A 16,964-nucleotide genomic window follows, 5' to 3' on the forward strand; every position below is an offset into this window, starting at 1 on the left:
GTAAACTCTCCAAGAATAACCTGGACAGAGCAAATATGGAAAGATTAAGATTTTGTTTGAGCTATATCAGAAAACCTTTCCTCCCTGAAGCAGTGGAGTCAAATTACTGTCATATTTGGTTTTCTGTTTGTTTTTTTGTTTTATTTCACTAGAAAATGGCCTTTAATTTAATTGTTTCTAAAATGATGTCTTGATTATGGTGATTACCAGCTCTGTTACGTTCCCTCCATTATCCTTAATGGAAGCGTAATTAACTCTGATTAACAATAAATGTATTTTATTTAGAGAAATATATTTACACTGATTGAGAATAATTTATTTGCATTCTGTAGTTGTATGTAGCTCATCAGCTGCTGTATTTGGTTTGATTTGTTGTCCAGCTAGCTTCCAGACGGAGCCAGAGTAATCTGTCTGTGTGTGTGACATCCAATAACATCACCTTCCATATTTCCTGAGCCAGTCTGTGTCTCTGACATGGACGTGTTATAGACACGATAAAGGGATATTAAAAGTCACGGCTTCCTCTTCAGCTTATGACCACAATGTGTCTAAATCATCGTCTCATGGACAAATACAAAGACCACACACACACACACATGCCCACACACACACACACACACACAAACAAATTACACCTTTCTGTCTTCATAACAACATTGCATTGACTTCCATTTATTTTTCATTCATTTCTACAGCCTAACCTGGACTGTAAAACTAACCACTAACCAGTAAATGCATGAAGCTAGTGGTGGCTACTGCTAGCTAAAAAATTAGTTGCACTAACTTTAAAACACTAATTATAATCATAAGTTCTGCTAATGCTACAGAATATTATGCATATTTTATCTTCCAGATAAAAATAAAAAAAATATTTTTATATTTTTCTAATTCTATATAAAGAAAAACAAAAACAATGAACAGCTCTGCTCTAAAATCCTCAAGCATGGATTCCAATTTAGAAAAGTTTTTTTTTTTAACTATAATAACTGTCTACAGATTAGAGAAAATTTACAACATACAATGTGTAAAACATTGTTCTTGAAACACTTTGCACAGAAAGATAGTTTGACTAAACCAATTAAAGACCCAAACTGCTGTGATATTCTTATCAGGGATGAGTGGATATTAGCTTCCCACCAGAGATGTTATTTAATATTGGCTCTTATTTTTCTGAGTTAACTTTGTGCGTTTCATAAATAAAGTGGCGTTAGCTTAGCAGCAGCAGAATAAAATCTCTTGTAAAATTATGGAGGAATCATGTTGTGCTTGCAGCGTAGAAAGTGTGCAGGAACGTTTCTGTGTTTGATTCCACATCACATTATTATAATTCTTCGTCTGCATCCACTTACCCTCTGTCTCCTTAAATCAACTCCTATTTTCATCTTCCTCCTCCTCCTACTCCTCCTCCTCTCTCTCTCCCTGAGTCTCCAGCCTGGAGGACCTGTTTTTTTGTGTGTGTCTCAGTGAAGCACTTAAGTCTCCCTCTGTGTGTTGAGGCTGTAATGAGGGCTGCCAGCTGTGCCACAGCACACACACACCCACGCACGCATCCATACACACACCCACACATGCATCCACACACGCACCCACACGCACGCATCCACACACACGCATGGAGGCAGAAGTGGGCAGCACATGGCGTAATGAGCTTCTTGTCTGTGTTTGCCATGAGTGAACCTTTAGGTTACATGTTTTCTGCCGAAATGTTTTAAGTTTTCATTTTGGATTCAAAACTTTAATTTAATGAGAGACAGAACAAGATGGACGCTAAATAAAAACTGTTATAATACAGAGAATGTTAAGAATAAACAAGATTAATTTTATTGTAATGAGGTGTAAAATAAACGGGAAGAAGAAAAGATGGATGGATGGATGGAAGGAAAGAAGGAAGGAAGGAAGGAAAGAAAGAAGGAAGGAAGGTTAAAGGTCGCATTATTGCTTTGAAGAACCATGACCTTCCTGTTTGTCCTGTCCAGAAGGTTAAAGGTCATATCGGGTCATGCTGGTTCTGAATCAGGTCGGCCATCTTGTTCTTTGTGTCGTCAGGATCCTCGCCACCGTCGGTTCAGACTTCGACCTGCGAACGCTCCGCGCTGTCAGAGTGCTGAGGCCCCTCAAACTGGTGTCCGGGATTCCCAGTAAGTCCACCACACACGCCCACGCCCACACACCCCCACCCCCACGCGCCCTGTGGTGCTGACCCCTAACCGCTGGCTCTCCTGCGAAGGCCTCCAGGTTGTGCTGAAGTCCATCATGAAGGCCATGGTTCCGCTGCTGCAGATCGGCCTGCTGCTGTTCTTCGCCATCGTCATGTTCGCCATCATCGGGGTCGAGTTCTACATGGGCAAGTTCCACCAGTCCTGCTTCAAGCCTGGAGATCCTGTAGGTCAGAACATAAAATACTCCTACATGGTTTTACTCTAGGAAAAGAAAAAGGAAAGTTAAAATGTTTTTTTTTTACTCTTATTTGAGTAAAAACGAGTCTTTTTAGTCTTTTCAAAAGACGACTGAAGTACTGAGTAACTAAAATATAAAGTTATGTGGGAATTTTGGAATTTTGAAAGGGACCCATTATGCAAAATTAGCTTTTTTCACATTTTTGTACTTTTATTTGGGTCTCACAAATACTTTAAAAAAACATCCAGATGTTTTTTTGGCAATAGGTTGATGTGTTTTGGTGAACTGTTTCAAAAACCTCTGTAATGTAAAGTCACAAATCAGCAGGCTGAGGTCGTTGCCTAGCAACCCCAGCAGAATTCTGCCTGTTACCTAGCAACCAAAGCAGAGTTCCAGCACATTTGGTCCGCTGGTTTTACCGCTGTATGTGCTGTACAATGGCTGCTGGAAAAGGCAAGTTGTTGACTTTTTATTGTTGACTTACCATCCAGAAACCACTTGGTGAATTTTTGTTGATATTTCTGGAGCCTCTACACCGTGTTCCAAATTATTATGCATGTGATATTTTCTCAGATTTTCTTAAATGGTCAATGCAAATGATGGTCAGTATAATTTTCAAGTCATGAACTATTACAGTATAAATCAAATTTTACTGAACAAAGCTCCACATGAGAACAGTATTTTTTTCAAAAATAAAAAACTCAAAATGCTCTGTTCCAAATTATTATGCACAGCAGATTTTTTAAACATTTTATGGATTATAAAGTCCATATACTTTGCTGAGGTCATTTTCACACCTTCAGGGACTCTGTAGGGGCCGACCAATGATTCTCTCCACATGATTTCGGCCCAAAGCATGACTCCACTACCTCCTTGCTGACGTCACAGCCGTGTTGGGACGTGGTGGCCGTCCACCACCAATCCACTACTGCGTCCATCTGGACCATCCAGGGTTGGCCAGCAGTCATCAGTTAACAAGTCTGTTTGAAAATTAATCTTCATGTACGGCTGGGCCCACTGGGCCCGTTTCTGCTTGTGAGCTCTGGTTAGGGGCCCAATAGTAGGTTCATGCACTGCAAGCCTCTGGAGGATCCTCCACCTTGAGGCTCCAGAGGCTCCAGCAGCTTCAAATAACTGTTTGCTGCTTTGTAAGGACATTTTAGCAGCTGCTGTCTTAATCCGATGAATTTATCTAACAGAAAACTTCCTCATTCTGCCTTTATCTGTACAAACCCATGTTTCTGTCTTTGTTTCTGTCATTCAGCTGAGAGAGTGGTGGACTGGCCGTGCGGGTCGGAGTCGCCGGCCAGAACCTGTCCCAACGGCACCGTGTGCCAGGAGTACTGGACCGGGCCCAACTTCGGCATCACCAACTTCGACAACATCCTGTTCGCCGTGCTGACCGTGTTCCAGTGCATCACCATGGAGGGCTGGGTGGACATCCTGTACAGCGTGAGTCACAGAGGCAGCCGGCCAATCAGCTGCAGGCACAGCCAGCCAATCAGCTGCAGGCACAGCCGACCAATCAGCTGCAGCTTCAGTGCCACACTGAGCAGCTCCACATCCATCCATCCATCCATCTATCCATCCATCCATCGTTAGGGAGCTAACTGGTTGCCATAGCAACAGTTTGATGCTACCTGCTGGTTGTTTGCTAAAATGATTCACTCATTTTAACTGATGATTCTGCTGCCTCAGTTTTCTTTCAATCCCAAAGAACTGTTTTATAATTTCCAGTTTTATCTCTTTTTGTTTGTTTTATTTGTCTTTAGTTTGATCCGTTCTGATATATTTATTCACACTTTGCCGTTAAGTCAGTGCTGTTTCTCGGTTTGTTTTAACAACCGGGCCACTGGGTTGCTCTCCTCAGTCTGACTCTCCTTCTTACCTCTCTGTTACCGAACCGTTTGCTTATCTAAACATCATTCTTTTTAGGCCAAACAAAAGTATCAAAAGAAAAAACTCAGCGGCTCTAAAAAGACAAACAAAGCCGCCCGGAGGACGAGGCGGGCCGCTGGAGCAGAACTAAAATCAGCAAAGTGTTTGGACCAGTCGCCCTCTGGCCCACACTTCTATCTGCTTCATGAATTCTGCTGGTTTAGTCAACACAGAGTCACAAACTAACTTTTATTTAGAGGCCAAGGAATCTTTGAAAGGCTCAAAGTAGTGTGTGTGTAAACAAAATTAGTACTTTTTTAAATGTAGTGTGAAAAGATGTGCAGCAGTAAGTCAGGAATGCAGAATCCATCTTATCTCAGTAAAGCAAATTGATCCTAACTATTAACTCAACCTAGATGCACCGACATTTATCCATCTTCTATCATTAAATCCTTTCTTTTTTTTTACCATATATTTTTCTGTATTTAAAACAAACGTTAAGAGAAAAAATGTGGAAAAAACCCACATAAACATTTGGACCTGACAGCAATTTTTAACAGCTGAAATCCAGGAAGTGATGCTAAAATCTCCAGAGCAGAATTTTTCCATCCATTTGTCACCTGATCCAACCTTTTCCTACCTGAGTGAACTTTCTGCAAACCAAGTAAAATTGTTGTCAAACAACCGTTGACAATAATTGATAAAATTTCCATTTTGCTTTGGAGATTTTATTAAAAGTTTAAAGGTCAAGAGGGCATCCTTCCTTAAATCAAATGAAATTGATGTCAAATGTTTGTACAACCAAAGTTTCAGTTTGTGAAAATATTAATAAATGTTTCCAGAGGTCATGAAAGGTCAACCAGCTATAATTGGTGTCAAACAACTCTAAGCTACTTTTGTGCTGCAAAAATTTCCGTTTGTGCTGCTTTTGATTTGAAGATATTAATGAAACTAAAGCAGGTTTGGTTGGCATTTGATGACGCCTGGAAACTTTCTTTATTAATATCTTTAAAATGATAGCGGCACAAATTAAAATGTTTGCAGCACAAATGTTTGACAACAATTTTTTTAGATTTGGGCAATATCGTGGGACTTGTTGACCTTTTGACCTTTAAACTTTCATTAATATCTTCAAAGCAAAAGCAGCACAAACAAAAAATTTTGCTGCACAAACCAATTTGATAGATCAGGGAAATACAGGGAGGCTGGTTGACTTTTTGACTTTTAAACTTATTTTTTTTCATCAAAGCAAAAGCAGCACAAACGTAGCGGAGTTGATATCTTTAAAATTATAGCCGTACAAAAGAACATTTTTAATGTTTGACACCAATGTCGTTTGATTTTGACTTTTAAACTTTAATTAATAGCAAAAGCAGTGAAAACAAAAATGGTTGCAGCACAAAACTTTCATTAATACTTTCAAAGTAAAAGCAGTACATAAGGAAATTTGTGCTAGTTTACAGCACAAATGCTGGTTGACACCAGCTTTGTTTGATTTTGTAAATATGGATGGTTAGTTATTCATATCTTTTAAATGATAGCGGCACAAATAAAAATCTTTGCTGCACAAACGTTTGGCACCAATTTTGACAGAAACTGTTCGACTTCTCTCAGGTTGTTTCTTCTTCTGGCCGTAGATTCCTGGTAAAACGTGAAAACGTGCTGCTCCGGTTCACACTGTGAATGTTGCTGTGAGCGCAGCAGCAGCGGCAGCAGCAGATCTGTGGGCGGTTTCACTGTCGATATGTAGCAATGCGTATTTCATGCTCCGTGATTTCATTACATATCCTCCGTCTCCCCTGAGGATCCGACAACCGCCTTTAAATTAGACGCTGCGGTAATTACGTCTGCTCCGTCAGACTTTACGCTGGAGAAAAAAATGGTTTAGTGCATCTTGTGGGAAATGTCTGCGTCTTTAGTCAACAAACATTTCTTTATATTTTCTGTCCAGGCTGACAGAAGTTAAACAGTCCAGGTTCTCTGAATGAGGTTTGCTTCTTATTTCCTGAGAAAACTGCTTTAATTTGATTTATAAATCAATATCATCATTTCAGATTAAAATATTACATCAAGATAATAAAATAACACCTGTAGTTTATGAGAAGTATGTTTAAGATATTTTTTTAAAACCACTTTTACCTGACAGACGAGCTTTAAGTGACTATTTGATTCTAAATGTGGTAATTTAAATAATTATGTTTACTTGCAGCTGATTCATGATTTACCAAAGGAGGAACATGGTGATGTTGGGTTGTTTCCCTCCTAAAAAAATAAAATTATAATTTAAAAACGACTTTTTGTCCTTAATCGGTTGAAATCTGATGGTAGTCATACTGTTACATGGTTTAAAACTTCATATGACCAATTTCTGGCATGAATGTAACCATTTGCCTGCTTTTTAAAAGTAGAAATACAGGAAATTCAGACAAAAATAACATAATTATCATCTGCACAATGTAGAACCGGCGCAGTTAAGGTTAAAGCTGAATACGTCTCACTGAAATTACTTTGCGGTAAATTATTTCCAAAGTCTGGAGATAATAGTCGTCTCCCCAGGAGGCGGATTAGCGTTAGCTTCACATTCAGGCGGCTCTTTTGATAGATTCTCCGTCTTTCTAATGAAAGATCTTCAGCTCTGCGTGCCGCCCCGGCTGTTTAGCTCTGTCACTTAACGCTTCAGCTGTCGTCCCTCCAGCAGGCTTTCCTTGTTCCTGAATCTGTGTGATGATGGTTGATCCGGAAGCAGGGAGTGGGAGGAAAAACTGTCACCCTGGAATCCAAATTTCATGGCAGCTTTTTGCCTTTTTTATGTTTCTGTTTTAAATCCAGGATGTGGGAGCTGCCAAATGGAGGCTGGAGGTCGTTGGAAAACAAATGTGGCGTTTTTGAAAGTATACAGGGCTGAAAAACTTATTACAGTATAAATGTTTCACATCAGTCGATATCGATAATTATTGAGTATTTAATCATTTTCTGTTGTTTGCTTTAAATATCTTAAATATTATCAAACTGTTGTCGTGACATTTCCTGTTTTATCCAGTTTTCTCTTCACACTGTTGCTTTTTATTTTTGAGCAGTTATGAGGCGCAGTGGGGAAACTTGAAACTGCTGCTGTGCCAGTTACTCAACAAGTGGTTGCTAGGTAACCAAAGCAGGTGGGGGACTTGAAACTGCTTCGCACCAGCAGGCCGTTGCTAGGCAACCAAAGAATAATAGTCAGTTGATTACACCAACCTTTTAGCTAGCCTTGAGAGGTTGAGCGGCTAACATCTTTCCTCTCCCTACATCTCCCAGAATGCTGTGCGGTTCAATGAAATTATTGTATATTCTATCAGCTATATATCATGATATATATATTATATATATCATGATATTGATCGTGATATATATTGTTATTGATATATTGTCCAGCCCTACTTGAAAGAGTGGCAAGGAAAGCAAAGCCACAGTAGCCATATTTTTACCCAATTATTATGCAAATTTTGAAAATATTGCAAAAAAGAAATTCCATCTATTGTACAGGTGTCAAACAGAAGGCCCGGGGGGCAAATCCAGTCCACTGCAGCTCTTTATGTGCTCCTGTACACTCCAGCGGGACACATTATAATATTATTTTAGCAGATTTCATCTTGGACTGCCAAATTACATCATGGAATTCACACAGAGTCAACAGATCCCTGCACTTTTTTGTACTAACGCATAATTGTGAGTTTATTGCAAATTTTCTACCAAATTGGTAAAAACATCAGGTTTTTAATTGATGCTAATTCCCACTTGCAGTTAGCAGCATTTCTTACTTTTACTTTTACAAATACCTATGGATTTGATTTTGATCTGGAGGCTGAATACACTCTGTAGCCAAACTGGTCACTGGAATTACAAACTAAAGTTTTGAAATCAGGGAACATCTCTCAAGCTACTAGAAGTAGCAAAACTCTCTGAGGGAATTATAACAGTATACTTACCCTGAATCCTTCACTGCTTTTTCTTACATGAATTATAGAAAAGTTCTTCATGCTAAATGCTAAGCTATCAGTGTGAGGCTAGATACATACTAGCTCAATCTGTTAGTGCCTCAATAACAGCTTATTTGCTATTTTGGTTTATTCACAAAATCTTTGACTGTATCTGTATTTTGAACCTCAGATGTGTCTTCTTGACGGCGCCGGAGGCTGCTTGTTATGTTGATCATCACACCTCCATCATGAAGTGACATATGATGAAATGAAATGATGGGTGTCCTTCACTGATGTCCTCAAGATATTCACGTTTTCTTCCATACTCCTGCGTGCTGATCGTTACGGAGATCAAATGTAAACCTAAATAATCTGCCAGACAGCCAAATATTTACCAGAGCTGCTCTTGGAAAATGTCCAATATTACAAGGAAACTGTGTGTTAATATGAGGGCTGTAGAATTATATTTAATCATCATTATTAGTCCTACAGTTCTAGGAAACCTCCCAGAAAAATGTCTTTGCTTTCTCAGATGAAGTGGTTGAACTGCTGAAGCTGCCATGTTGAGGCCATGTCAGAGGAAAAGCACTCGATTCCTGCTAGCTGAGTTTAAAAATGCAAAATAACACGAGAGACAGTCTCACTTTGTCGTCTCTTCCTCACTATTTCTGCTACTGAAGGCGGCGGTTTGTGTTTCTCCAGTGCATGGAGAGTGCAGTTGGTGTTCTAGTGATCTCTGTGTGAGAAGCCTTAGCATGGGACGGGATCGTTTGTCGTTTGTGCGTAATTCCACCAGGTGTTTGCTGCTGGCTGCTGGCTAGTCTGAAGGAACTGAGTAGGAGACGGCTGCTCTGTGAGGCGGCAGCTACGAGGAGGAGCTGCGCCCAGAAGGCGGGGCTAAGTCCACCCAGGCGTTTTGTAACGTTGAATGGTTGCCGTGGAGATTAAATGATTTCTCTTTATAATATGATGTACATCTCAAAAAAGTACATTTTACACAGAACTACAAAAAACATGAGTGAAAACAGAGTGGGTGATTCCATAGGTGCAAATACTTATTGATTTTGTTGGGAGCAACGACGTAAAAGTCGGATAAAATGCGACCATTCGGACTGATATGAAAACTATCGGATATTAGATGTAGCTCCACCTATGGAAGAGGCACGAATAAAATTTTTTGGGGGGTGAAAAGATTGGATATTGGTCCAATTTGGTAACAATTTTTGCTGGACTATTAATTGTCCCAGAAATTATTGCGATAAACGATAATATTGGTGTTTTGAGACCATTGTTAAGCCTAGCCAAGGCTAAATAGTGATAGTGGTAAAATAATGGAAGTACAACAGACTTTAAATTCTAGTGAACATTTAACACTGGCACTAGAAGACATTTTAAATCTCAGAAATCAATAAAAGAAACAACAGAAACAACAAATAAAATGAATTATTAAGTTTCTGTAAACAAAAATCTCCTTCAAAAAATAAAAGTCTAGTTGAGACCAAAACACCAGAGTGAAGACTTTTGTCATTCAGTTTTTGGAGAGAAAATGTTAAATCATACGATTAATAGATGTTTTATTGTGACAGACCTGTTATTTGGGCAGATATAGATTCCCTGATCTCCGATTTGAATCTGTCATCCCGTCTAAGGAAAGGACAAACTTCCCCTCTGGCCTCCGGTTTAAATTGGCTGCTCAGCACCATCATGTTTTGCAGAAACCAAGACCTTCACCTGCCCGAATTGTCAAATTATAACCTGAATTCATCTTAATGAAGAAGGAAGCAGAAAAGACATTCATGTAAGTGTCGAACTCAATGACTTTAAGTTAAAAGATGGGAGAAAAAACAAGCCGATGATGAGAAAGTGATGAAACGCTTGAAAAGAAACGAACCCAGGCGTTCATCCTTCCGGGTGGGTGGTTGTTGCTCTGACAGCGGGGGCCGGAGGGTTCGCTGCAGCACATTTTTATTCTCTCATCTCAGATTCTCTGGTCCATAATACAGAACCGCAGCCCACTGATCGGGTCGGACCGAGCCTCCCATCACAATTACTTTGACATCGGCGTCTGCAAAGTGTCACCGAAGCGCTTTCAGGCACGGAGGACGTTTACTTCCTGGGGCACAACGGCAACGCAGAAACAAACTGAGGGTGTTGGAGACAATTGAAGAGAAGCTGTAGGAAAATGTCTTTTAGGGTAAAATGTGACAGAAATTCTGGATTGTTGCCTGAAAAAGATGGAAACTGCTTGTTATTCACACCAGCGTTGAGTGGGAGGAGTGTTTCAGGCCACTTCATGTTGATTGTAATGAAACTGAAGCAGACAAAAAAATGAAAACAGAATTCATTTGATAGCCTTAATGGAGGTCTCTGTGACATTTCTCTAAGCACCTGCTTTGTTTGCAGCTTTTTTCTGTAGATTTCTACATGTAGAACAGCAGATGTATAAACGCACAAACCGGACGTGTTTCCATTGATCCACAGTGGGACTGTGGTCCAGTCATTTCTACCCAAACTGTTTAAACTGCTCTGGAAAGCTTTTTACCTTATAAATTTATGGGACTATCTGACAATTTTTACATTTATGAGGTCAGACGCAGGTGTTGGACAAGAAGGTTTGGTTTAGCATCTCTGCTGTAGCTTAGCAGGACTCTTGTCTACGCCACTCAAACTCGGTCTTCGTCATGTTTATGTTTGATGTCACATTGAATTACAATAAACTGTCATAAGAACACTGCAGTGAAAACGTATGACACTCAGATATTGTATGCTAAGCATTTTCTTTAGAGAAAAAAAAAACGAATTGTAGGTGACTAGCCAAAGTATGCTAAATGTTAGCCTATCTAGTGCTAACGCCAGCTTATCTGTTATAATGAACAGTAGAGGAAGTAGGCAATGTAACGAGTGACCAGCCTAGGCATGCTATTTGTTAGCCTAGCCAAGCCTAACACTAACAAATCTAATGCTAATGCTCGATTATCTGTGCTAATGCACAGCATTACGTAGGCAATTCAGATGACAAGCCTGGCTTACTTATGCTAGTTTTTAACCTAACCAAGGCTAATGCTAGTATTTCCAATGGTAATCCTAGCCTATCCTTGCTAATGGTCAGCAGAGGAAGTAACTAATCCATTAGGTGACTGACCTAGGCATGCTAGTTGTTAGTCTAGCCAAGCCTAACACTAATGTCCAATGCTATTCCTAGCTTATCTATGTTCATGAACAATGGGGACAATCCGATGGGTGACAAACCTCTGCATAGTTTTTAACCTAGCCTAATGCTAATGCTAGCTTTTACAATGATAATGCTAGCCTGTCTATTCCAACGGACAGCCGAGGGAGCCAAAAAGGCATTTAAAAAATTATGATTTCAATTTATATTTCACTTAAATTTGTATTTGATTCTCTTGTTTAATTACTTATTGAACAAACTGAGACATTTAAAAAATGTAGCTAAAATATAGATAAAATGCTCCTGTTGTTGTTATATGTTCTGATGAAAATCAGAACATGTTAAAACTCATGTGGTTCGAACTCATTGTTTTTCTTTGTTAGATAAAAAATGTCAAAATACTTTTAATTCCAGCTGAGAGAAATCCTGCAGCGACATGTTTGTGGAAAATAGCAGCTCTGTTTCTGCAGAAAACCTTTTAGTTTGGTAAATGTAAGGAAAAACATGGCATATGTGACAGCTGGTGTTTCACTGCAGTTTTAAAATGCATGATTATTAGTTACAACTTTAATTAGAGTTGCACGCTTCTGATCGGAGGAAAACTGTGATAGTTTGTTAAAAAGGGAACATTGCCCATCTTTTTATAATAAGGAAAGATTTTTCTTCAGACAAAACAGGGCAAGAAGCTGAATATAGGTCTGTGTAATTATTTTACTCCTATAAATAACATTTGTAACCGACTACATATAAATTTTTCATTGTTTTCAGACTAATGATGCAGTGGGAAACAACTGGAACTGGCTCTACTTCATCCCTCTCATCATTATTGGCTCCTTTTTCATGCTCAACTTGGTGCTTGGCGTCCTGTCAGGGTAAGTCCACTTAGAAAGAATATGTTTATATTTCTTATTCTGTAAGTGAATTGATTTATGATTAATGGTTTATCAGATTAAAATTAGCTCCAGTTGATTAAGTACTAATGTCCGCTTAGACCGTCTTTAGGTGTTGTAGTTTGGCCGCCATCCAGCAGAGGGCGCCGCTGGTCACTTTGAATCGGCGGAGACGTTGCTACAGAAACAAAAATGGCGGAGCTAATAGAGAACAGGGAAGAGAAACTGTCTAAACGGAGTCAGTTTTGGGATGGGAAATGCACTTGACAAGTATCATAAGTTTAACCTTAATTTAACCGAGTTTCAGGACGAAGTAGCGTCAATTTCTCATTCAAAAATTAACAGATGTGCTACAAAAGCGATGATATCATAGAAAAGAGGAGGAGATAACGCTGAAAAATCAACATGATTTGGAAAACTTGAAGCCATCAATCAGAGTTTTGTTGTTCATCTTTTCCTCTTTAGACAAGCCGTGTGGATTATGGAGCAGTGATGCTGCAGAATAAAAGAAAAGCAAGAAACGTCGTATTTTAGCAGTAAAATAAAAATAAAACCTCATAAACACCGCCTGGAATAAGGAATTCTCCTTTTTAATCGTTCTAAATTTTTAGTGAGTAAATACCAGAGATGAAAATTATTGGTTTACTTGATTAAAATAAGCTCTAATTGATTAGCTAACGTCTACTGAGACCTTCTTTTAGAGTTGTACTCTGGCCACCATCCAGCAGAGGGCGCCGCAGTTCGTTTTAAATCGGCGAAACCCTGGTTGCAGAAACAAAGATGGCGGCCGTGTCAGAATGGAAAAGAGAATCTTTCCAAACGGAGTCCGTTGTGAAGTGGAAAATAATATTTATTCGGTTCTGTTTTAAAATATAAACACTCAACACGTTTCTTAGGTTTGACCTTAATTCAGCGGATCTTAATGACGAAGCAGCTTCAAATTTTTATTAAAAAATTACTGATGTGCGACAAGGTCGATTATATCACGAGAGAAAAACGAGGTGGAAAACCATTGTGCCAGAAAGCAAGTGTAATTTTTAATTTAAAAGCAACCACACACAGCATTTCTGAGAATCTCTATTAACAAGGAATTTAGTGTTTTTTCTATTTTATCTTTTTATTTTTGTATTCAGCAACTTAAGAGGTTCCTGGTTTGTTGCATCAGTAATGTGATGAAATCACAAATTTCTTTTGATTGAGTCAGTATCCAATACAGTTTTGACATAATGTTAAAAAATTATGTATTTTTTAAATGTATTTAAGAAAATGGACACTTAGTGGATAGATAATCAATAAACTTTAGATTAATAAACCATATCGCTCCTATCTTCATTTGCAATCCAGTTAATAATTCATTCTTAAATGCAGTCTGTTCTGTCTCTGTTTTTAAAAAATTAAAATTCTTGTCAGAGAATTTGCCAAGGAGAGAGAACGAGTGGAGAAGCGTCAGGAGTTCCTGAAGCTTCGGCGACAGCAGCAGATCGAGCGGGAGCTCACCGGCTACCTGGAGTGGATCTGCAAGGCGGGTGAGAGACTGGAAACAAAACGCCAGACTGTCAATAATAAGAACAAAATCTGACAAACAGATCCTCTGGTGCAGAGGAGGTGTTGCTTGAAGAAGAAGATGAGATTGCAGAGGAGAAGGCCCCGATGGACGGCGCCTGGTACAAGAGGAAACAAAACCTTTCAGGTGAAAACCGAGCATCTGCTTTCAAATGTGCATTAACCAAGCTGACTTTTTCCACGAAATCTAGTCTCTCTGTTAAGAAAAACCCAGTCATGTTTGGCTTATTGAAAACAGAATAGCCAAATGTTACATTTACCATAGTAAAACACGTCCTAATTGCATGAATAAACCAGATTTGGGTGGTGGTGGAAGACCCGGTTCTGCTTGGGAAGGATCCAGAAACCTCAGCACCTTTTCTTTGAGGGCTTCTCCCAGTTTTCTTGGCAGGTCGTTCAAGCATCTCAGGATTGGAAAGGAAAATGTGTTTCTGCAGAGATGCTCTGCTGTGTTCTGCTGCTAAACGCAGAGTTTTAAACTCTTCCTGAAATTTAAACTCTGTGTTCCTCTGTTAAATCTCAAAGATTTTATCGAAGGTGCTTTTAATTTTCTGCTTTAGTGTTTTTCCGTCATTTTGAATATTTTCTCAGCCTCAAATATGCATATTTTAACAAAAATGTTTGCTTTTATACTTTTTATTCACTCTTTCTTTCTTAAAATTAAGATATTAATTAAAAGAAATGAAAAAATACATATAATATTCCTGCAGCTATACAATTATCCACCATTTTATGTTGGTATCTGAAATAATCTAAAATCATAAAAAAATAATTGAAGTTTGTAGTTGGGCAGAAGTTCAAATCATATGAATATTATTACAAAGCACTATAAATTAATTAATCTTCCAATTTTCTTTATAAATTTGCAATCAAGGAAACAACAGATCCCAGTATTTTTTCATTCATAATTGTGAGGTTATTTGCAAAAATATAACTATTCAGGTTCTTTAAAGATTAAAATGTTTGAGTCCAATCTCTTGTGTTTTTGGGACTTAATAAAGAAAAAATATCACAAATATTTCTAAAGTAACACCAAAAATGAAGGATTTTCAATGCAAATTTTTTTTTACAATAATAATGTTCACAAAATCCTGGAGGAACTGATAAATAAGAGAAATATTTTTTCTTAGATTAAAAAAAATTAATTAGAAAATAATTTTACCAATCCAATCTTCTGCTACGGAGAACATCAATGTATATGTTATGATACATAAACAAATTTATTTATGTGTTTTTCAGCTTTTTTGTAAATTTCACTTGAAATTTGCTGATAAATTCAGATTTTACAGCCTGATGTGAAGATATTGGATGTGTTTAAATGCATTCCCATGCTCACACACACACACACACACACGCACGCACACAGTTGTTATGCTTTTGCCAGAAAACAGACACACACTCCACACACACAAAGCGGCAGAAGCCAGCACTCCTGTGTCCTCCATTAGTCACAAACGGAGGATTAGCACGTCTGAATCCTCAGCTGTAGAAATGCGGCGGTGATGTTGTTGGTGCAGAAAATATGCGTTTGGTTTCTTTCAGATAAATAACAGGTGTGAGTAATGGAGCAACGTGTCAGTCAGACTCAAGGATTTAGGAAGACAGTAATACTGGTGGCATATGAGTCACTGCTGACATAAATAATCGTAGCCGCTAATCACTTCCACAACATCCGTCACAGTTACAAGCAGATGATCAATTAGGCAAATTAGGCGATTTAGTGACTTCCAGAGATGTCTGGGTTTACTACAGAAGGGTTGAGGAATAACGCTCACTTCCTGTGTTTACTAACTGGCTTTATGCTAACTTCCTGTTAGCTAACTATGCTGCAGGCTCAATATAATTTTTTGTAACAGCTAACCAGAAGTACTACTACTAACTTCCTGCTCCTACTAACAGTGCCACAGTACTAATGCTAACGATGCAGTAGTCCGTAGTTTTTTTTATTTCAGTAGTTTTTATGTCAGCTGCTGACAAACAGTTTTGTTTAGAAAATCTGTCAATAGTCATTTATTTTACCTGAATACAGATTATATTTTCTATTGGTCTCGAAACATTCTCCATTTAGACTCTGCAGCAGCTGTTTTAAAAGTTATTTTTGTGTTGATTGTTTTGGCCAGTCATTAGTTCCTTCATTAACAGAAGTAAACTGAGTTTCCGTTTCTGTCTCCTGGTTTCCATCCTCTGTGTCTTTTGCTGCTTCTGCAGTTCTGAAGCGAGGGAAAATCAAGAAGGGTAAAAACGATCTGATTGGTGCAGAGGAGGGAGACGATCCCTTTGCTGACATGTCCTCTGTTGGTAAGGCTCATCTGTTTTAAACAGGTCATCTGGAGGTCAAAGGACACCATCTGTTCACAGCCTTTTACATAAAAGCAGGCAGTTTTCTACAAGATCCTGACCTTTTGACCTCTGTTTATCAAATTAGGCTAAAAATCTCACAGGAAAACCTGAACTTTAGGATTTATCCTGCTTGATCAGTTGAGTAGCAACGACACTGGATGTTCTCACTGCTTTGGTTTGCAGTTTTTGGACATTTAACAGCTAAAAAAATGACATTAGTCTTAAAGATTGTTTTATATTTAATTATTGGGTGAAGATACTGACTACCGTAACTCTCTCCATTCGTTCAGTGACCAAACTGGTTTCTACTGTTGCAAGATATTTCAAAACTTTACTCATTATTGGCCTTACTGATCAAAATTCTTTATTAAGCCAATTTGTCTAGTCCCAGTTTGATTGCACACTGTAAAAACTCAAAATCTTACCAAGTATTTTTATCCTAGCACACTTGAAAACTTATAAGTAACTAGATGTAGGAGTTTGTTTAGAGTCAGTTATTCCTTAATAATGAAGAAATAGTTCTAGTTCCTCTGGTGGATTATTTTAGAATCGTTACCTAGCAACGCCAGCCAAGCCCAGCCCGTCGCCTAGCAACCCAGTTCTAGTTCCACTGGTAGATTATTTCATTTATAACAAAACATTTTTCCCATGTTATAAGTGAACTAATCTGCCAATGGAACTAGTAATTTTTAAAATCAATATTAAGGAATTATTCGCTCAAAACAAGCTGCTATATCTTTCTTTAAAGCTACTTATCAGCTAGTTTTGTCT

General features: G+C 38.5%; 1 protein-coding gene across 18 annotated transcripts in view; it reads left to right on the top strand.

The window, feature by feature from the left end:
* Positions 1 to 16,964, top strand: part of LOC116724430 (voltage-dependent N-type calcium channel subunit alpha-1B-like) — a 135,571-nt gene that overhangs the window by 54,023 nt on the left and 64,584 nt on the right. For all 18 annotated transcript variants that reach the window (XM_032570113.1, XM_032570115.1, XM_032570124.1 and 15 more), the window contains exons 4-10: positions 2,047 to 2,138; positions 2,228 to 2,386; positions 3,662 to 3,849; positions 12,169 to 12,272; positions 13,701 to 13,816; positions 13,891 to 13,980; positions 16,062 to 16,151. In XM_032570113.1, coding sequence (XP_032426004.1) covers positions 2,047 to 2,138; positions 2,228 to 2,386; positions 3,662 to 3,849; positions 12,169 to 12,272; positions 13,701 to 13,816; positions 13,891 to 13,980; positions 16,062 to 16,151 — 839 coding nt within the window. The remainder of the gene's footprint in view (positions 1 to 2,046; positions 2,139 to 2,227; positions 2,387 to 3,661; positions 3,850 to 12,168; positions 12,273 to 13,700; positions 13,817 to 13,890; positions 13,981 to 16,061; positions 16,152 to 16,964) is intronic.

The sequence above is a fragment of the Xiphophorus hellerii genome, chromosome 8, assembly GCF_003331165.1.
Source record: "Xiphophorus hellerii strain 12219 chromosome 8, Xiphophorus_hellerii-4.1, whole genome shotgun sequence".
Classification (NCBI taxonomy): Eukaryota; Metazoa; Chordata; class Actinopteri; order Cyprinodontiformes; family Poeciliidae; genus Xiphophorus; species Xiphophorus hellerii.